The sequence below is a fragment of the Labrus mixtus genome, chromosome 23, assembly GCF_963584025.1.
Source record: "Labrus mixtus chromosome 23, fLabMix1.1, whole genome shotgun sequence".
NCBI classification, from domain to species: domain Eukaryota; kingdom Metazoa; phylum Chordata; class Actinopteri; order Labriformes; family Labridae; genus Labrus; species Labrus mixtus.
This window is the reverse complement of record NC_083634.1, coordinates 14,209,467-14,227,758: the sequence shown is the minus strand read 5'-3', so window position 1 is coordinate 14,227,758 and position 18,292 is coordinate 14,209,467. Positions and strand designations below refer to the sequence as shown.

Below are 18,292 nucleotides of genomic sequence, written 5' to 3'. Positions count from 1 at the left end.
CTACAGCCCCGTTGTATGGATTTATTTCTTTATTGGTGCGCCAACCTTAGAAATAACTTGTGTTAGGTGACTTTCTGAGCCTGTTAAATCTGCCAAACACACAACCATGACACCGATAATGAAACAGCCTGTGTTTCCAGGCGACTGGGCCGATTAGTAGACATGGGAGAGACAATAGTTGTACTATTTTAAGGTGGGAAATTTACATATTGTTCCTTTAAAAATACACTTTGATCACTTTAACATAACTACAAATACACATACACAAATGTAAGTGTGGTGTTTCAAAATCCAGAGTAAAGGAAAGGTAGGGCCATTTCTAGGAAAGTCTCAATCTAACTAACCGTAATGACTGAATTTAAGTTGTTGCTGTGATAATTTGGAAGATTAGGCTTCCGGGAAAATACATAAATAGATGCCTGTCCTTGAGCAGCACTTTGATACCTGTTGCTGGGAATCTTGCCCAGAGTGTCTCACCATTAGATCAGGGCCAGTTTCCATCCTCACTTTATTCTCCTCTTGTCATGTCTTTCTGAGGATAAAATAGGATACATTTTTCATCAATCACCCATGTAACCTCCTTCCCTATTCTCCCTCTGTCTCATCTCATCTCTGCTTTTTTCTTCTGATTAAAAATGGTTAGGCACTGACTGAAAGGTTGCAGTTGTTATGGAAACGAGGCTTGTAACAAAAGCTGGACACACGGGCACAGAGGGAGAGAAAAGGGGGAGAGACGCAGAGCAAAAAGAGGGTGATGTGACTGAATAAACATAAACAGGCAGAAAGGAGGAGAGGGCAGGAAAGAGAGAAAGCGAAAGAGGTCTGAATAAATAAAAACATATGCAGACCGGGGACAGCAAGAGATGGTGAGGTCACGAAATGATGGCTCCATCTGCAGTAATAAATAACAAAAGATAATACCGGGTTTTTGTCATTCTAGGAAGGATGTCGAGCCACAAAGGTGTTTGCGTGTGAGTGTGTGTATTAGGACGGAGTGGGAGAATGCAATTGATAGATAATACATGGATCTGCTTCACAAGCTGGAGAATACTGAAAAGCACAAATTGTTCACAGAAAAGCCTCCCAAAAAGCCTGAAATTGTGCATAAGTGTGTGTGTGAGTGCGGGAACGTCATCTCTCTGAGGGCTCATATTATGTTAACCACTTAGACCAACATCAAACACTCTCTCGCCCATACACACACACACTCACACACACACACACACACACACACACACACACACACACACACTTCAGTGGGAGCATGAAGGTGCCAGCCGTATAAATAGGAAGTCCCAAGCGAGGGATATAAAGAGAAAGGGACTGACAGAGAGAGACAGAATAAGGGAATAGAGATTATAAATTCAAAGGGGAGATAGACAGGGGTGAGGAAAAATGGGATGGGGGGGGGGGGGGATGGAGTAGAGTGAAAAAGTGAGAGAAATACAGAGGGCAATCAGGAGGGAGTGAGGACAGATAGATATGAAAGGATCAATAGATGGCATAAAGTGTATGTTCATTGATTTACTTACATGGAGAGAGTGATGGGGGAGAAAAAAAAGGGAATGAGGGAGGGGGGGTAGAAAAAAGTAGGAGAGAAATAGCCACATTAAAGAGGAAACAACAAACTATACAATACTATAAAGTGGGAGGGGGGGGGATTAGAGCTACAAATGCCTAGTTAAAGGTGCATTATCTCGTATTTTTATATGAACAGTGGGTCAAATGACCATAGGGGTTTCTCTTTGGAGCAAATAACCTTCACCGACGGTGCTTTCACTCTTAGATTTATGAAACATTTTAGCCTCTTTTAGCTCTTTTTTTTGTATCCTCGTGCCAACAAATTGAGGTGGTCTGTGCAGAAGAAAGTTTTAACTAGCTTATATAGTGCTTATAGGAAGTCAATAAAAAAAAAAAAAGGAATATGGCAATAACTTCCGAACGAGAGGCTGCAATACTTTGACTTGATGTTTTTAGTAATGTCAGGCTGTAATTGTTCCCCAAATTGTTCGCTTAATCCTGCCCTCGTGTATTTTGATTGGCTGCGTGCTTCCGTGGTGTGATTGGTTAGTATTTGTTGCCTCAAAAATATGTACTCAGTGTGTTGTTTTCCTGAAAGTTTTTTGAGCCTCAAACCACTGACTTACTTCACCTCGAGTACAGACGTTCGCTTATGTTTGTGTATAATATTGCTGATTGAGATTTGGTCCTTGCAAAAACACATAAATAAGAATTATGGGTGCCTCTGAAGAAACTATGATTGTTGTGGAATATGAGCTAAAAAACATGAATAGGTATACACACCAACACTATAGGTCTAGTAAAGAAAGCTTAGCAATAACCGACTGTAAAATAACTGGACTGGCCCTTTCACTTTTCAAATGTATCAAGTTGTTTTAAGATGTTTTGGGATTACTGTTCACCTGTGAATCAGGATATCGTGTTGCAGTGACACAAAGAGACAGAGAGCGTATGTCAAGACTGACGCTAGCAGAAAGAGAGAGAGAGAGGCAGACAGACAGATTGGAAGTGAGGTTTAGACAGGCGGGCGCGCAGATAGAAAGAGAATGAGAGTGTTTTGTGTATAAGAGAGAGATGGGAGTATGTTAAAGGCAGAGAGAGAGAGAGAGAGAGTGAGGGAGAGACAGAGACAGAAGTGTGCTCAAATAGCTCAGGGCAAGGTGACAGAGAGAAACAAGCGGACAGAGAGGGATAACAAGCGCATAGAGGGGGAAATGTGCGTGCGTGCGTGAGTGTGTGTCTGTGTCCGTGTGCGTGTGTGTGTGTGTGTGTGTGTGTGTGTGTGTGTGTGTGCGTGTTAGAGAACGAGAGAAAGAGGAAGAGACAGAGGGTGGAAGGGTGGAGGGATAGAGGAAGTTAAGAGAACAAAACAAAAAAACAGTGAGCGTGTGCGTGTGTGCGCGCGCGCGTGTGTGTGTGTGTGCGTGCGTGCGTGCGTGCGTGCGTGCGTGCGTGTGTGTGTGTGTGTGTGTGTGTGTGTGTGGAAAGCCAAAGGTGTCAGAGTGTGCTGTTTGGCTTAATGATAACCCACTGGGCATGTAGGTCATAACGGTTTGTGTCTCAAAGCCATGACTGTATGCCTGTGTGCATCCATTAGTTGGAATGTGTGTGTGTGTGTGTGTGTGTGTGTGTGTGTGTGTGTGTGTGTGTGTAAATAGAAACTCACTAAACACACACACACATGTAGAGTGGGTCTCACAGAGAGGCTTTAAGAGTGTGTTTGGTCAGAGGTTGAAGAAGCAGTTTTTCTAGCCGGTAGGACTCGACGATACTTACACAAACACACACACACACACACACACACACACACACACACACACACACACACTCATGTTGCTCCCACACATGCCGCAAATCCAGTTTTTGGCAAATACACACGTATGCGCACACAGCTGCCCTACATGTCATACATTCACATGTTGCACTGTGTACGCCACTAAATTATGCACAAATGCACACACATCTATTCCTTTTGATCACTCATGATGACACACACTCACACACACACACACACACACACACACACACACACACACACACATTTGTGCGCTCTGTCTCTCTCTCTCTCTCTCTCACACACACACACACACACACACACACACACACACACACACACACACACACACACACACACACACACTGGGGGAAGCTATTATGCTCTCAGGCTGGAGTGTTTTGATGGTATAATTGCAATGACCAGTGAGGAGAAAGAGACAGAGGGAGGGATGGATGGAGAGAGGGATGGGGATGGAGGGAGAGAAAAAGAGGAGAGTGCTGACACTCTCAGCATGCTAATGTTGCGAGACTCTAACCCCCCATCCCCCTCCCTTCCCCTGGTTTCATCCCTCCCTCCCTCCCTCCCTCCCTCCCTCTATCCATCCATCCATCCATCTCTTTGTCTCTCCATCTTTCCTCTCTATCTACCGTCCCCTGCGTATCACAGGTGCAGCACTAGAAAGAGAGAGAGAGAGAGAGGTGGAGAGATGAGAGGAAAAGAGGGAGACATAACAGGATGGAGCAATGCTATCTCTCTCTTTCTCTCCCATCCCTCCATCCTCTTCAAGCTCCCCACAATGCTCAAAACAAAAGGATGCAAAAAAAAAAGAGGCAGGGGGGATGAAAATAGAGGAAGAGGGAGGGTCAGTTTTTCCATCCCTTTATAACAATGGAGGGATGATCTCTGCTTATCCTCTAATCAGATCCCTTCTTCTTTCCTCTCCTCTGTTATCTCTTGCTCCCTGCAACCCCTCTTTTTTCCTCATCTGGTGAGAGAAAGGGTAGCCTTTTCCTCTCGCCGGCCTCTTTTTTTTTTTGTTGCCTCTCCATCTTTTTGTCCTTCCAGTCATCCCTCCATCCCTCTCTCCTCTCCAGAGAGGGGATTCTGCTGTATGCTCCTGATTTCCTCTTTTGCTCCTCATTTCCTACTCTTTTTTTTTCTCTCTCTTAAACAAACCCTCTCCTTTTTTTTTTTTTAATTGTACAAAATGACGAAACACGACCATAAAAACGGAGATATGTCTGTTTCTTTAAGATATTACTCAAAACATGCACACTGAGACTGCTGCAAGGGATGACACAATTCACAAAGAAATGTATTTAGGAGCACAATATTGTCTGTTTTCTAGTAATAATGTACTCGTGTAAATACGTATCTGCCAGTGGAACTATTCTTTTACACCATATAGTATTTGCACCAACACTTTTAAGGGAGCTTACAAACATTATTTGTATCAGTAAATGACTTTCTTGCCAGTTTCTGCAGTAAACACAATAAATGAAATAAAGAAGAAAATATTATTAGCTTGTTGTTTTCATTTCATCACTGTTACCGATGACAGAAGATTTCATCCACAGTGCGAGTTCCAGTTTCCTCATCAGACTGTTCCAGTAATCACTGAGCTAGATTACTGATTTACTCTGAATTTTCTCATGTGAGAGATCCAAACATGTCACTTCCCCTGATTTATAGGCAGTCAACACAGGTAATGAGGAGTTTCTGCACTTTGTATAATAGCCAACAGTGCCCCCTACTGTACCACTTTGCTACTGCAAAGATTGAACTGCTTGATTCTGTTGAGGAGCCGGTGTGTGCTAAAAGTCACTAACACTATTTGCAGACTTCCCTATGATGAAATAATCACAAATATTACGACCACATTAGTTCGTTCATAAATTCATCAAAGCTTGATGGTTGTGTTCAAATCAGTAGTTTGCATCCAAACACATTTTTTTGCATTGAGTCTAGATGAAGAGTAAGTGATTATGACTTTGAAGTATGTTGGCCATGTTACTGTTATTAGACCTGATTATTTATAATGTATCCACTATATTTATTCTATAGTATAAATCATCTTCTTGGTTCTCTCAAACCTTTCCCAAGGAAAACAGAAACCTTCTCGCCTTAAATTAAAATCATTTATTAACAAGACATTAGTTTTGTGCAAAATGCAAATTACAGATATACTTAAACGTTACTGTATTTCACGAGAAAGCTTTGTAAAAAGAAGGCCAATATTTAAACAAGAGAAAGGTAGAAACAGATGGAGAGATAGATAGAAAAAGAGGTGAATGATCCATTAAGTTACAAGCATAAATTTACTTTAACATTTCAGAGAGTCCTGTTTTTGTACCTCAGGAGTGTGTCCTACAAGTGTGTGTGTTTGTGTGTGTGTGTGTGTGTGTGCTTGTTAGTTTCTAGTTTTGTACCTGAAGGAGCTTGTGTTTTTAAACTCGGTGATCTAGTATGTATGTGATATGTGCGCGTGTGTCACAACCCTGAGCTTCTTTTGTCTTTGTTCTGCCTTCATTTGTGTTCAACAGGGTGTATAAATATTTTTTGGTGCATCTAAGGGGCCTGTGTATGTGTGTGTGTAGGCGTGTGAGTGTGTGTGGGTGAGGAGTGCCTGTCGACCAACATCTCTGTGTGCTTCAGATACTGGGCCGTCCTTCTCATCACAGACTCTTTTCTTACGGGATCTGGGTCTCCTGGACAAACGGACAGGAAGATAAAGATCAGTATTTACATGATTATTTACTGATACACCCTCACAGTCAACTTATGGCCCTACTTTCACTGCTAAAAAAACCCCTTTCACTGCTAAAGTCATATTTTATACGAAAATTTGAATATCTGTGCTTCAAAAAAACACACTGTTTACAAAAAGTAAACATAGATGACCCTTAAGATTGTCAAATATTTTCAAAGCATCGGATTACACGTTTAGTTATTTTTGTTTTACACATTTGTAAATATGCATCAATTAAAACTTCGTCTGACCACAAAAAAAATCAAAATATTTGGGCAATATTTTATAAAAATGAGTACTCTTTTTATATTTTTACTTTATTTATTTAAATTAATTTCATTTGAATTATTTTTATTTGAACATATGTTCAGATTTGATCATTTCAGTGATTTTGAAATGTTCTATTTTAATGTTTCTTTCCTCTGTCATGATGCTTTTGATGTCTTGTGTGAAGCACTTTGAATTGCCTTGTTGTTGAAATGTGCTATAGAAATAAACTTGCCTTGCCTTGCCTTACGGCGATTCCAACTGGGCCTTTCAAACCAATCAGAAAGGCATATTTGAACAATCGTGCTGAAGCAGTTTTGTTTGTTGTGATGATTATGATTCATTCTTTGTTAAGTCCCTGGTGGAGGTGAGATTTAGATCTCTTTCTTTGGAAACGAGAGCTTTTGACCATTTAGCCTTGCTACCACGAAGAGCACAGAGTTCAGTCTGACACACTCTGTGATCAATACTACAGTACAAAGGAGAATAACTTCTGTTTCTAACACACTATAACTGAAATACAATTCACATAAGTCTGTTAGAACTCTAAAGAAAGCCCTTCAGCCTTTAATTCCTGAGTGTAACATGACCTGTATGACAAAGAGTATTTTCTTGAATGCCATGCATACCTTTAAAATGCAATGACAAACATGTTTTCATAACAGATTTAATCCTGACATAATCCATGTTCTGCAGTTTAAGAAATCACATTAGAGCTGGGAAAACATCTTGGCAGCGGTGGGATTCGAACCCACGCCCCCGAAGAGACTGGAGCCTTAATCCAGCGCCTTAGACCGCTCGGCCACGCTACCCACGAAGAGCACTCACTGAGAGACGCTGCAGGACATTGACCTAATGACTCATCCATTAGTGACAGGAAATCTGTGGCTGAGCAACACACACTTTATCTTTGCTAAAGCAGGACAGTAAATCATGGGACAAAATAGCCGTGTAGATTTTCCATGAGGTCACATGCTGACATACCACACATGCTCTGCTGCGCGGTGTCCACTTCCCCGCGTGTGTGTACATGTGTGTATCCGCTGTGTGCAGTGCAGTTCTAATTGTAGTAGTGTTTGAGCAGCGTATTAGAGCATGTAGTGCAGAGTTAACAAGACATTACAGTTAAATGCACATTATAATTTGGGCCCATAGCGGTCTATTTTGCAAATGGAGCAGAGATTTTGGCTGCTGAGCACATGGTCTATCACTATAGCAACAAAGGCAAAATGCCATATTCAACTGACAGTGTGTTTCGGGTGAACATGGAGGATTGTGCATAAGAAGAGAGACAACACAAAAAAGTGTTGTTTTCAGATTCTGTGAGAACACAAAACTTCACTTTTAAAAAAAAATTCCCATTTTTTTTTATTAATTGTGTCAACAATTTAGAAAATGTGCAAGTAATTTTTCATCTCTCCTTACGTTCCCCGAATTTCCACCTGCTCATCTTCCTCCATCCCGTCATACATTTTCTCACCCTGTACTCCAGTGATCAGTATATCCACCGCCATCCTGTATCCACGAATGGCGGAGTTGAATTCTCCCTCCTTCTCCATCTCCATAGCAGCAGTGAGCTCAGTCGCAGCCTGGTTCAGGTAGCCCACGTCACCTCCGTCCAGACTGGACGGCGGCAATGAGAACAACTCTGAGTAGTCGCAGGAGGGATTGGATTCACCTGAAACCGAGAGAAAACGAGCAACAGGTAAGAATTCGCCTTTGGAGAAATAAAGACGTTGTCCTCAGTGAAACATTATATGAGTCTAGTCCCGCAAATGTACACATTGGATGCTGCTCTTTGTCTAATATTGGAATATAAACAGAGAATAGGCAAGCCTACTGCTCACACAGGTTATCTGTTATCAAGCCTAAAGGAAACGTCAGAGTTTCCAGAGCCGACACACAGACTTTTATATAGTGTGGAATAACTATTAGATACACCAATCATGGATCATGTATCCATTAAGAATCTTTCCTTGAAGATGTGTGTAACAACATATCAAAGAATATCAGTATATCAACACATGACTAGATCACTATTTATCGGAGTAGTTGAAAACACTACTTGGCAGCGGTGGGATTCGAACCCACGCCCCCGAAGAGACTGGAGCCTTAATCCAGCGCCTTAGACCGCTCGGCCACGCTACCTTGCATCAGCTTGTATCATTGTCTCTTATGTGCTCGAAGCAAATGACAGAGTGTAAAGTTCACATGGTTTAGAGTAGAACCAACATTGGCTGATGACGATTATAAACTATGTACCCCCCCCCCCCCCCCCCCCCCCCCCCCCCCACAGCCATTTCATTGATACGTTGGTATCTTCTCTTACAATTTTCAGTCATTTTTATTGACAGCATAACTCAATCAGGAGGATATCAGTCAGAGCAAACTATTTTACAGCTATATTATTTTCTCACAGTCGAGCTGTAATCCACAACCCTCGGTCATGATGTCACGTTACAACCACAAACGTAAATGTATTTCATTGGGATTTTATGTCATAGACCAACACGAAGTGGCGCATAATTGTGAAGTGGAAGGAAAATGACACATGGTTTTCAATTTTTTTTTGTGTGGTGTGCAAAAGTATTCAGCCCCCCCTATACTCTGATACCCCTAAATAAAATCCAGTGCAACCAATTGCCTTCAGAAGTCAACTAATAAGTACATTGAGTCCCCCTGTGTGTAATCTAATCTCAGTATGAATACAGCTGTTCTGTGAAGACCTCAGAGGTTTGTTAGAGAACATTAGTGAACAAACAGCATCATGACGAAATGAGAAACACACCAGACAGATCAGTGACAGTGTTGTGGAGAAGTTTAAAGCAGGATTAAGGTTATAGAAAAATATCCCAAGCTTTGAACATCTCACTGAGCACTGTTCAATCCATCATCGGGAAAATGGAAAGGGTATGGCACAACTGCAAACCTACCGAGACGTGGCCGTCCACCTAAACTGACAGGCCGGGCAAGGAGAGCATTGATCAGAGGAGCAGCCAAGAGGCCCGTGGGAACTCTGGAGGAGCTGCTGAGATCCACGGCTCAGGTGGGAGAATCCGTCGACAGGACAGCTATTAGTCGTGCACTCCACGAATCGGGCCTTTATGGAAGAGTGGCCATTGTTGAAGTCCTGTCTGCAGTTTGCCACAGGCCATGTGGGAAACACAGCAAACATGTGGAGGAAGGTGCTCTGGTCGCATGAGACCAAAATTGAAAAGTTTTTGGCCTAAATGCAAAACGCTATGTGTGGCGGAAAACTAACACCGCACATCACCCTGAACACGCCATCCCCACTGTGAAACATGGTGGTGGCAGCATCATGCTGTGGGGATGCTTTTCTTCAGCAGGGACAGGGTAAGCCGGTCAGAGTTGATGGGGAGATGGATGGAGCCAAATACAGGGCAATCTTAGAAGAAAACCTGTTAAGAGTCTGCAAAAGACTTGAGACAGGGGAGAAGGTTCACTTTCCAGCAGGCCAACGACCCTAAAAACACAGCCAGAACTACAAAGGAACGGTTTAGATCAAAGCATATTCATGTGTTAGAATCGCCCAGTCATAGTCCAGACCTAAATCCAATTGAGAATCTCTGGCAAGACTTTGAAATTGCTGTTCACACAGATGCTCTCCATCCAATCTGACAGTGCTTGAGCTATTTTGCAAAGAAGAATGGGCAAAAATGTCCGTCTCTAGATGTGCAAAGCTGGTAGAGAACTACCCCGAAGTACTTGCAGCTGTAATTGCAGCGAAAGGTGGTTCTACAAAGTATTGACTCAGGGGGGGGCTGAATACTTTTGCACGCCACACTTTTCAGTTTTTTATTTGTAAAAAAAAAAAAAAAATTGAAAACCATGTATCATTTTCCTTCCACTTCACAATTATGCGCCACTTTGTGTTGCTCCATCACATAAAATCCCAATGAAATACATTTATGTTTGTTGTTGTAACGTGACAAAATGTGGAAAAGTTCAAGGGGTATGAATACTTTTGCACGCCACCGTATTTCGTAGCAGAAACAGAATCTGCACACAAGTAAGCACAGACAACTGAGAGAAAATATGAAGTGGTTTTCTTTCACATGTGCCGCTTGACATTTATTTTCACCTTGTTTATGGCAGGGATCAAAGATAGCCAAGTCATTATGAGAAAGTGGAGGTGGGCCGTCCTCCTTTGGGGATGGGACTCGTTCCTCTGCTACAGAGTCGAACAGGGAATCAAACTCCTCCTGGGACTCTTGTGATTGGTGTTTTCTCACTGGGGATGGCTCTGGTGACGGGACTGGAAGTAGCAACATAAAACCAAAAGGTAGAAACAAGTTTTAAGAGGACAACAAAGTGAAACATAGACTTGTGAAAATGCCTCTACCAGGAAATACCTATACCGCTGTTATTTAGCTCTGTATCGCTAAGCTCCTCTTGTTCCTCTTCTCTCGGGGAGCCTCCCATCTCGCTGTAAGCCTCTGCCGCGACCTCCGGTTCTCCCACTTCCAATCCGACGTTGGTTCCCAGGTCTTGGGGTAAGGTGGGCGCCTCCCTCCCTTCCTCCTCCTCTGCAGGTTCACAGTCTGAGGCCCTGCGCTTGGGAAGGGGGATGAGCGGGGGAGGAAGAGTCCCCTCAGAGGAGCTCGGCGTTGGATCCAGAGGCCTTGTGACCTCACCACCCTAAGAAAAAAAAAAAAAGAGGAAGAGGTGGCCAGTTAAAGGCAGGAAATGTAGAAACAGAGCGGTAACAGGGGTAACCTGCTGTGCATGACTCTGATAGTCCCACCACGCCACACACTAGGATACCAATATTACACCTTTGTATATGCAATGTATGAGTACGAAGGTGTAATGACATGGCACCTTTGCTTACCCACAGTGTGTAAAGGACTAGACAGAGGACAGATTGTGTTGTGATGTCGAGGGTGAGCGGAGGATTAGAGATTGTGGATTCAAATGAATTCATTGTGTTTTTTGTTTTCTTTACTTGAGTGTGTCTTACTCTGAAGAAGTCCTTGAGCTGTGGGCTGTTGTAGAGTGCCGGTATGCTGGTCGTAAACAGAAGCATGGCCTCTGTGGCTGTCCTCCTCTCTTCAATCACAGCTTCGTCAAACCTCCCTGAAACCCAAAAAGGACAGTTTTCATAACCAATGAAATGAAACAGAAAAAAAAAAAAAACAGAAATCGCTTGTTATTTTTCAGGCATCGGTGACTTCATTTTGAATCCAGCGTACCAAAGACTTGAGCGCGGGGAAACGGTGGAAACTCCTCCTCTCTTCTGAACAGGTTCTTGTGCGTGTAGGCCAACTCTCCGTGGAGCTTCTTCAACTCCGAGAACCTCCTCCACACGACCACCTCCTTCACGTCTTCGGGGTGACGCTTGGACACAAACTGCACGCCAAACAAAGACACAAAGATTATTTCACTAACTGCATGTTTAACAGTAGACGCAGAGTGCAGCCACGCTTAACACCCCCGGGACGTGATGTTTGACACAGATCGACATGGGAAGATGGGAATCGACAATCTGTGTTTCAGATACTTTAACGGATCAAGGAGCATGTGAATATATTTGTCTGTAAACACAACATAACATTGTTTCATATATAAAAAAATTTGCACGGTCTTGCTCCTCCTCCTCCTTTGAAGGACTTTATAAAAGCTGAAGTCCGCCAGTGGGATCGGCACCGCAGGGCCACAGCCCGAGGAGACTGTGAGGTCCCACACAGACGCACTACATTCGGACGAACTGTTCAGTCAAAGGAACTAAATATTGGAATATTCTCCCACTCACAAACACATGCAACCTTCAAAACACACCTGTAACAGTGGATAAAAGAAAACCAAAGTCTGTGACCACTTTTAACCTTTAACCTCGATTATTGTCTTGTGTCACTCGTGCCTTTGTATGTGTATTTCTCTGTTACCTGCCTATAGGGACAACAGGTGGAAAACTAGCACTTCTGCTGTAATCTGGCATTTTTACAGCTGTTCATTAATATGCACTGTCCCTAACAAATACATAAATAAATAAATAAATAAGCAGGGGATATGCAGACTTAAGGTTTAAGGAGGTGTGATTTCCAGGGGATTATGCATGCATGCCAGGAAAGACCACGAGATACTAGTCTGGTCATGGGGGGTGCTGGAGCTCAGGAACTGAATCACAAGTTCTCTCTGCTTCACTTAAGTTTTCATGATGCGCCATTGAACTACATAAAAGGTCCCATTGTCTTTTTATCTCTTGCTGTCCAAACCAGCTGCATCAGAAAATGCAGGAACTTTCTGTGCAAATGTCTCAGCTTCAAACAAACACGGCTACTTTTGATCGAGGCTACCACCTTAGGAGCTAATTACATTTAAAGTAAACATTCTCATTACACAGGTTTGTATTACTGCTGCAGAAAGATGAGAGTGTAAACCAACCCTTGCTGACACTTTGTACTCGGTGTGTCCTTTCTCGTGTGTGCGTGGCTCGGTAACGCTGAAAAAACGGTAATATTCATCTTTGGGTTTTCGGGACATATCCGCTCTTGACAACAACAAAACAACAGAACAGCACAAAACAAGAGCTGTCAAGTATGTAGTGGTTCTGTTGTGATTCCTCTGGTCCCTCCTCTACGCGGACTTCCTGGTTTGTGACGTTTGCAAATGCGTGATTGCGTATGTGTAAGCGTGACGTTCAACGTTAAAATAGCCGACTGAATTTTCTCTAAATTGTTCTTTTTCTTCAATTTCTTTAATTTAATTTAAAACATTTTTTTAATTTAATTTATAATTTTTTTTCTTTAATTTCTCTAAATTGTTTTTTTCTTTAATTCCTTCAATTTAATAAAAAAAAAAAAATACTTACATTTTTTTTTCTTTAATTTCTTTAATTGTTCTTTTTCTTTTTCTTTCTTTTTCTCTAAATTGTTCTGATTCTCAGACTCAGAAACAATGCATTAGTTTTAGCCTATTTTGTGATTTCTACATAGACTGGTGGAATTATATTTAGAAAAACATCTTGTTTACTAATTTATACGCATATAATGACGTTGCAGTAGTTAAAAATCTCAATTTGGCTACTAACATATAAAAAAGTCAAACCGAATATTTACATTTGCACTTGACTTTTTATCCTTTTATCCTAACTTTAAAATTAAATTGTATTTTTATTCACTAATAAAGCCATACCCATTATGAGCAACAATCTGACATGCCACTTTCAATTCTCTATCCCATTTCAGTTTATTTTCTTTCCTCTGCTGGATTATAAAACCAACCCTGGTATCTTTATCTCCGACAAAGGGAGCACTGGCACTTTTTCTGACAGTAAGAAAGACACGGGGAGACAAACAGCCTGAAAAATTCACCACATCAGAAAAGTTGTCTGCAAACTGTTGTTATTCTGAAATCCTTATGAAGTGAAGATGGACACTTTGCATACCAAGAAATCATAGTTACTTTATAATACCATGGTTCTTTGCATCATGCATTTTGCACAAGTATACATCATTACAAACAATATAAGGCAGGTTTGGCATGATGCATTCAAATAAGAACTGGACAACTCCTGTAGTACTTATCCAGGAGGTGTGAGAACATAACTTAAATATTCCTGAAATAAACAGCATGTGCAACAATTACAAGAACTATGAAATGAAATACAAGTGCTATGTTTCAGCAAAGAGATTTTATTTTAAATATGTAGTGCCTATTGAATAAAGCTAAGAACCATACATATTATATCTGACCAAATTGTAGATTAGAGTGATAAAATGTGTGGCCTAATTATAGTTTTGTGTGTGAAGTTTTTGTTAAATTGTAAGGACTATTGGAATACTCCAGAGGGCAGTAAAGGCTCATTTGCACAGTGTTATCAACTGTAGTGAGAAGGGAGTTTTCCAAAGACACAAATGTCTGTTTCATAGTTTTTTGAATGATAAAAAAGGTTTCTCTGTAAAGTGTCCATCAGAAGTAAATAATCTCATTCATACACATTCATAAGGAGCGATAGCAACTTGGGGTTAAGTGTCTTGCCCAAGGACACGTCGAACATGTAAATTAATTTTTTGTTCATGCTACCTTTCTGATATAACAAATATAAATCGACAAACATGATAGTATTTCAAATCAAAGATGCTAACATTAAGTATTAAGCCTAACCCATTTGACACCATACAAAAACGAGAGCAGCCGCAAACTTTACTGTAAAAGGAAGTTGATGATGATGCAACGATCCTTTCCCGCCTCTTTACCAAAATGCTGTTTTCCAGCTGACCTGTATTACATGAACACTATGATTTAAACGACGCCTTTAACTCGTCTGTATCTAAGGTAGTAAAACGACAAGATGGCTTTGTCAAAAGATTCTGAAAGCCTCGAGAGAAAAGAGAGTTAACGTGTGCTGTGGCTCAAAGGTCAGGGTGTTACTCATCACATGCGGCGGGCTGCTTTCTTTTCTGGTAATTAGCTGTTAAATTGAAAGGAAAATGTGTCCGGACACAAATGAGGTAAATGTTTAATTTGAGGTAAAGGTGAATGACTGACTGACGTGTTCACCGCAAACTTCCAGACTGTCACCAGAATATGCTTTTACCATTGAGCTACTGTTCTGGATAGTATAGATTATGTAGATGCAGAGTACATATGTCTGACATTGTGTTCAAAATAGCAGAGGATGGTTTCGATCCATCGACCTCTGGGTTATGGGCCCAGCACGCTTCCGCTGCGCCACTCTGCTGTCTTTCACCATGCGAGCTGAGCTGTTTGAAATTCTGCTCGCAGAAAAGTCTCACGTAACAGCCATTGTTTCCTGCTGAGAGAAAGAGGTGCTGCTAAGGGGGGGGGGAGAAAGGGGACGCTGAGGGGAGAGAGAGGGTTGCAAAGAGCATTACAACACTGCCTGTAAGAGTCAGCGCTGTCTACTGTGTGATATCAGCCAACGTGTGATGCTGATGCCTGTTTGATTCTGTCATATTTGTTTACATTTCTGTGATGTCTGAATGCTAACGTGTAAGACTAAATAGTATTTGCTTTGTCCATACCAGCTCTCCATTCATGCAAGCAAAGAGTTGGAGAGGGAGGCCTTCCACACTGAACAGTCCGTCCTTTGTGTGTGTGTGTGTGTGTGGGAGAAAACCAGGCCACATATTATCATCAGAGAGACAGAGAGGAACAAAGACACGCAACAAAAGACTTACACGACTTACTCTACGGACATCGATTCAGATGGGGGACGAGGGATAGAGAGCGGGGAAACGTTAAATGAATAATTGTTACGACAAAGAGATCGTAAAGCAGAAACACTACACAACATGACAAAGTCCCTTTGAAGTGTAATTAACCTGTCCCCTCACAACTCTCTCTCTCAGTGAATCATTCTCTACATATCAGTGCAATGTTATCAATGGATTAGTCTTTCCTCCAACCTTTCTAACCTTTCTAGTAATCCAGGAAACATACTGTATATGTGGTATTGACTTCCCATTTTCAGGAAAGAATGGTTCAAAGCTGGTGGAATCAACTGAGGAACACACAGGCTAAAACATTTTTATTTATTTATTTTTTTTAAGACTGAATTCTTTTTACACGACATGAAAGCGCTGTTTCCCTGAACTTCACCGCCTGAACGCTCTGAACTTTCGCAGTGAGCCTGAAACAATGAGATAAAAGCGCAAGACCTCAGCCAAACTGGTCTGAACTGGTCTAGGTCTGCTCTGCTGTTTCTTTTTTCTTTTTTTCTTTTTTTTCCCCAAAGCTCACGCTGTCTGGCAAAATAAACTCTCCTCAGAGGGATCAGACAAGGATTTAAAGTGAGGCCCTGTTGCATGTGCATTCATGTGAATGCCCCTTATGGGTGTCTGAGGAGGGGTTTTTGTGCAGCCAGTAAATATGTTGTGTTAACAATGCTGTATCTGTCTTCATCATTAATCAATCTATAGGTCGTCAATACATTTTAGTTGTAGTTCCATATGCAACACTTGTTGCTGTTTAAATTGGTGACATTAGAAAGAGTCTTTGTCTTTAGCAGTCTTACTAATAGTCCTGGTCTGTTGATCGTCCTGAGAAAACAGGCAAAACTATGCTGCAACTTTGCCCTCCTTTCCCAGCTCTCTCTCTTTCTGTCTACCTCTCCCTTCCCTTGTTTCGGTGTGTATAAGTCTGTTTGAGGACAACAGATGGGTGAAATGATACAGACCCCCTCATCAAGTGCTAAATGCAACAAAAAAAAAACATATTTTTTGCAAAATAGCAAGTCTTGGAGTTCATTTTTTCATCTGCATCTTCTATGGGCTTGTTAGCTCCCTTGTTGGTGACTGATATGAGAACAATTGTTCAGTTGCTTCAGATTGTTTTTGCGTTCTTGTAATTGGAGATTTGGGAGCCTCGGACCAACTCGTGTGGGACAACATGTGAGCGGCGTCTGGGAGAGACACAGGCACTGCCGTACCAAAGTGCTATGTTTACATTTACACCAAAGGCCTCGCTGCAGTGCATTCCACATTTTGCTGAGCCCTCAACTCAAAAACATGTTTACTCATCCCTGCCCCCTCCCCCTGTGTGTGTGTGTGTGTGTGTGTCTCTCCTTTCCTGTTTCTTCAGGCTCCTCCTTTATGAGCCGCTCCTCCTTACTGTATACTATGGTTTCCCGAGTGAGCCATTCATCTGCCTCTTCCTTTTCCTTGTTTTTCCCCCATATGTCCCCGTAACTCGCATCAGTGTCTCCCAATACATGTTCCCTAAATTGTCTGCAGGGAATCAGAATAGTTGGGAAACATGGGAGTGAATGATGAATGACAGAAATAATTGCCTCCCGATGTTACTTCCTGGTTGTACAGCACAACATGTTCGGAACAGCCAGCAGTCAACAACTCTGTTACACCCTGACGCAGCCAAACTCTCAGGTGATCAGCAGGCCGGGGTAAAAACAGAGACAGATGGTGTGTGTTAGAGTTTGTCCTGGAGTGTGATAGATTGTGTACTGTTGAGTGTCATTGGAGTTTGTTTTAAAGGGGGGGGGGGGAAACGTCCAAATAACTTATATTTTGATGTTCATCAGAGGAAGATTTATAAGTTTCTAGTTCTGTGTTTCAGCGGCACAAACATTGGAAATATGTTGCTACACTTTCCTAAACCTAAAGCCCAATTGTGTGTGTTAGATCAGGGGTTCCCAAACTTTTAAACTTGCCATCGCCAAAATAAGCGTGCCAGAGACTGGGGGACCCTCACTGTCCCTGAAGGGGGGGGGGGGGGGGGGGGGTTAGGCATATATCCACAAAAACTTGAAGAACACAACAGCCTAAAAAACATCAAACCGATTCATTGTAAGGTGGACTAGAAGCAGAATAGAAGTAACTTCCATGTATAGAGTTTAGCACTGGGTGGACATACACAGCTTCATAAATAGACACACAGGTGTGTTCATCTTTATGTGTGAAGAGCAGCAGAAACCTACAGTTTGCTGTCATGTGCAAACATTTGAAGTATTTATACACATGTATTTTAATTCCGCTTAAGTTTTGATTTGAAATTGAACATTTTTTTCTTTCTTTTTTTTTACATTTATGGGTAAAATGTACTATTTTATACCATTACGATTTTGGTTAGGCAACTCGTGACCCCATTTCTTGGGGACTCTCGGTCGCCACTTTGAGAAGCACAGTGTTACTTAACGGGGTTATTAGACTACGGGTTATAATATATCAGATCTACAAATAGACACACCCCAGCCAAATGAACCCCCACTTAACCCAGATTTAGATATAGACATGCTTGTATCCTGAGACATATTGAGAGTGTCTACTCATCTGAACGGTGGGGACGAGTGAATTCAGGATCCATAAACCTGACTTCTCTGTATTAACATTCCTGGAAAAATCCTATTTTATTTGGCTTTTCATTCAAACGTTTTCAGGAAGTTATGGAAAATGAAATCACATTCCAGCTTTCAGGGGATTAAACATTTAGATGCACAAAACAAGCACGCACATGTGCAAAGGAAAAGTTGGGGGGTG

The 18,292-nt window shown here is 41.8% G+C and overlaps 1 protein-coding gene and 3 non-coding genes across 5 annotated transcripts; all 4 read right to left on the bottom strand.

The window, feature by feature from the left end:
* Window positions 1-5,422: 5,422 nt before the first annotated feature.
* On the bottom strand, window positions 5,423-12,942 carry snx15 (sorting nexin 15). Of its 2 annotated transcripts, none has more exons than XM_061031258.1 (7): window positions 12,720-12,942; window positions 11,528-11,684; window positions 11,296-11,411; window positions 10,688-10,973; window positions 10,417-10,590; window positions 7,795-7,992; window positions 5,423-6,006 (listed from the first exon to the last, which is right to left on the bottom strand). In XM_061031258.1, exons 1-7 carry the CDS (start codon window positions 12,816-12,818, stop codon window positions 5,867-5,869), a joined length of 1,170 nt encoding a protein of 389 aa, XP_060887241.1. In that variant the 5' UTR covers window positions 12,819-12,942; the 3' UTR covers window positions 5,423-5,866. The 2 variants fall into 2 exon arrangements, with proteins under 2 accessions (XP_060887241.1, XP_060887242.1); XM_061031259.1 differs by having other exon boundaries at window positions 10,694-10,973; window positions 12,720-12,941.
* On the bottom strand, window positions 7,045-7,126 carry trnal-aag (transfer RNA leucine (anticodon AAG)). The gene has a single exon. It is a non-coding gene; the product is annotated as a tRNA-Leu (tRNA).
* Window positions 8,381-8,462, bottom strand: trnal-aag (transfer RNA leucine (anticodon AAG)). The gene has a single exon. It is a non-coding gene; the product is annotated as a tRNA-Leu (tRNA).
* A 2,004-nt stretch (window positions 12,943-14,946) lies between the features above and the next one.
* Window positions 14,947-15,018, bottom strand: trnam-cau (transfer RNA methionine (anticodon CAU)). The gene has a single exon. It is a non-coding gene; the product is annotated as a tRNA-Met (tRNA).
* Between the last annotated feature and the right edge of the window lie 3,274 nt (window positions 15,019-18,292).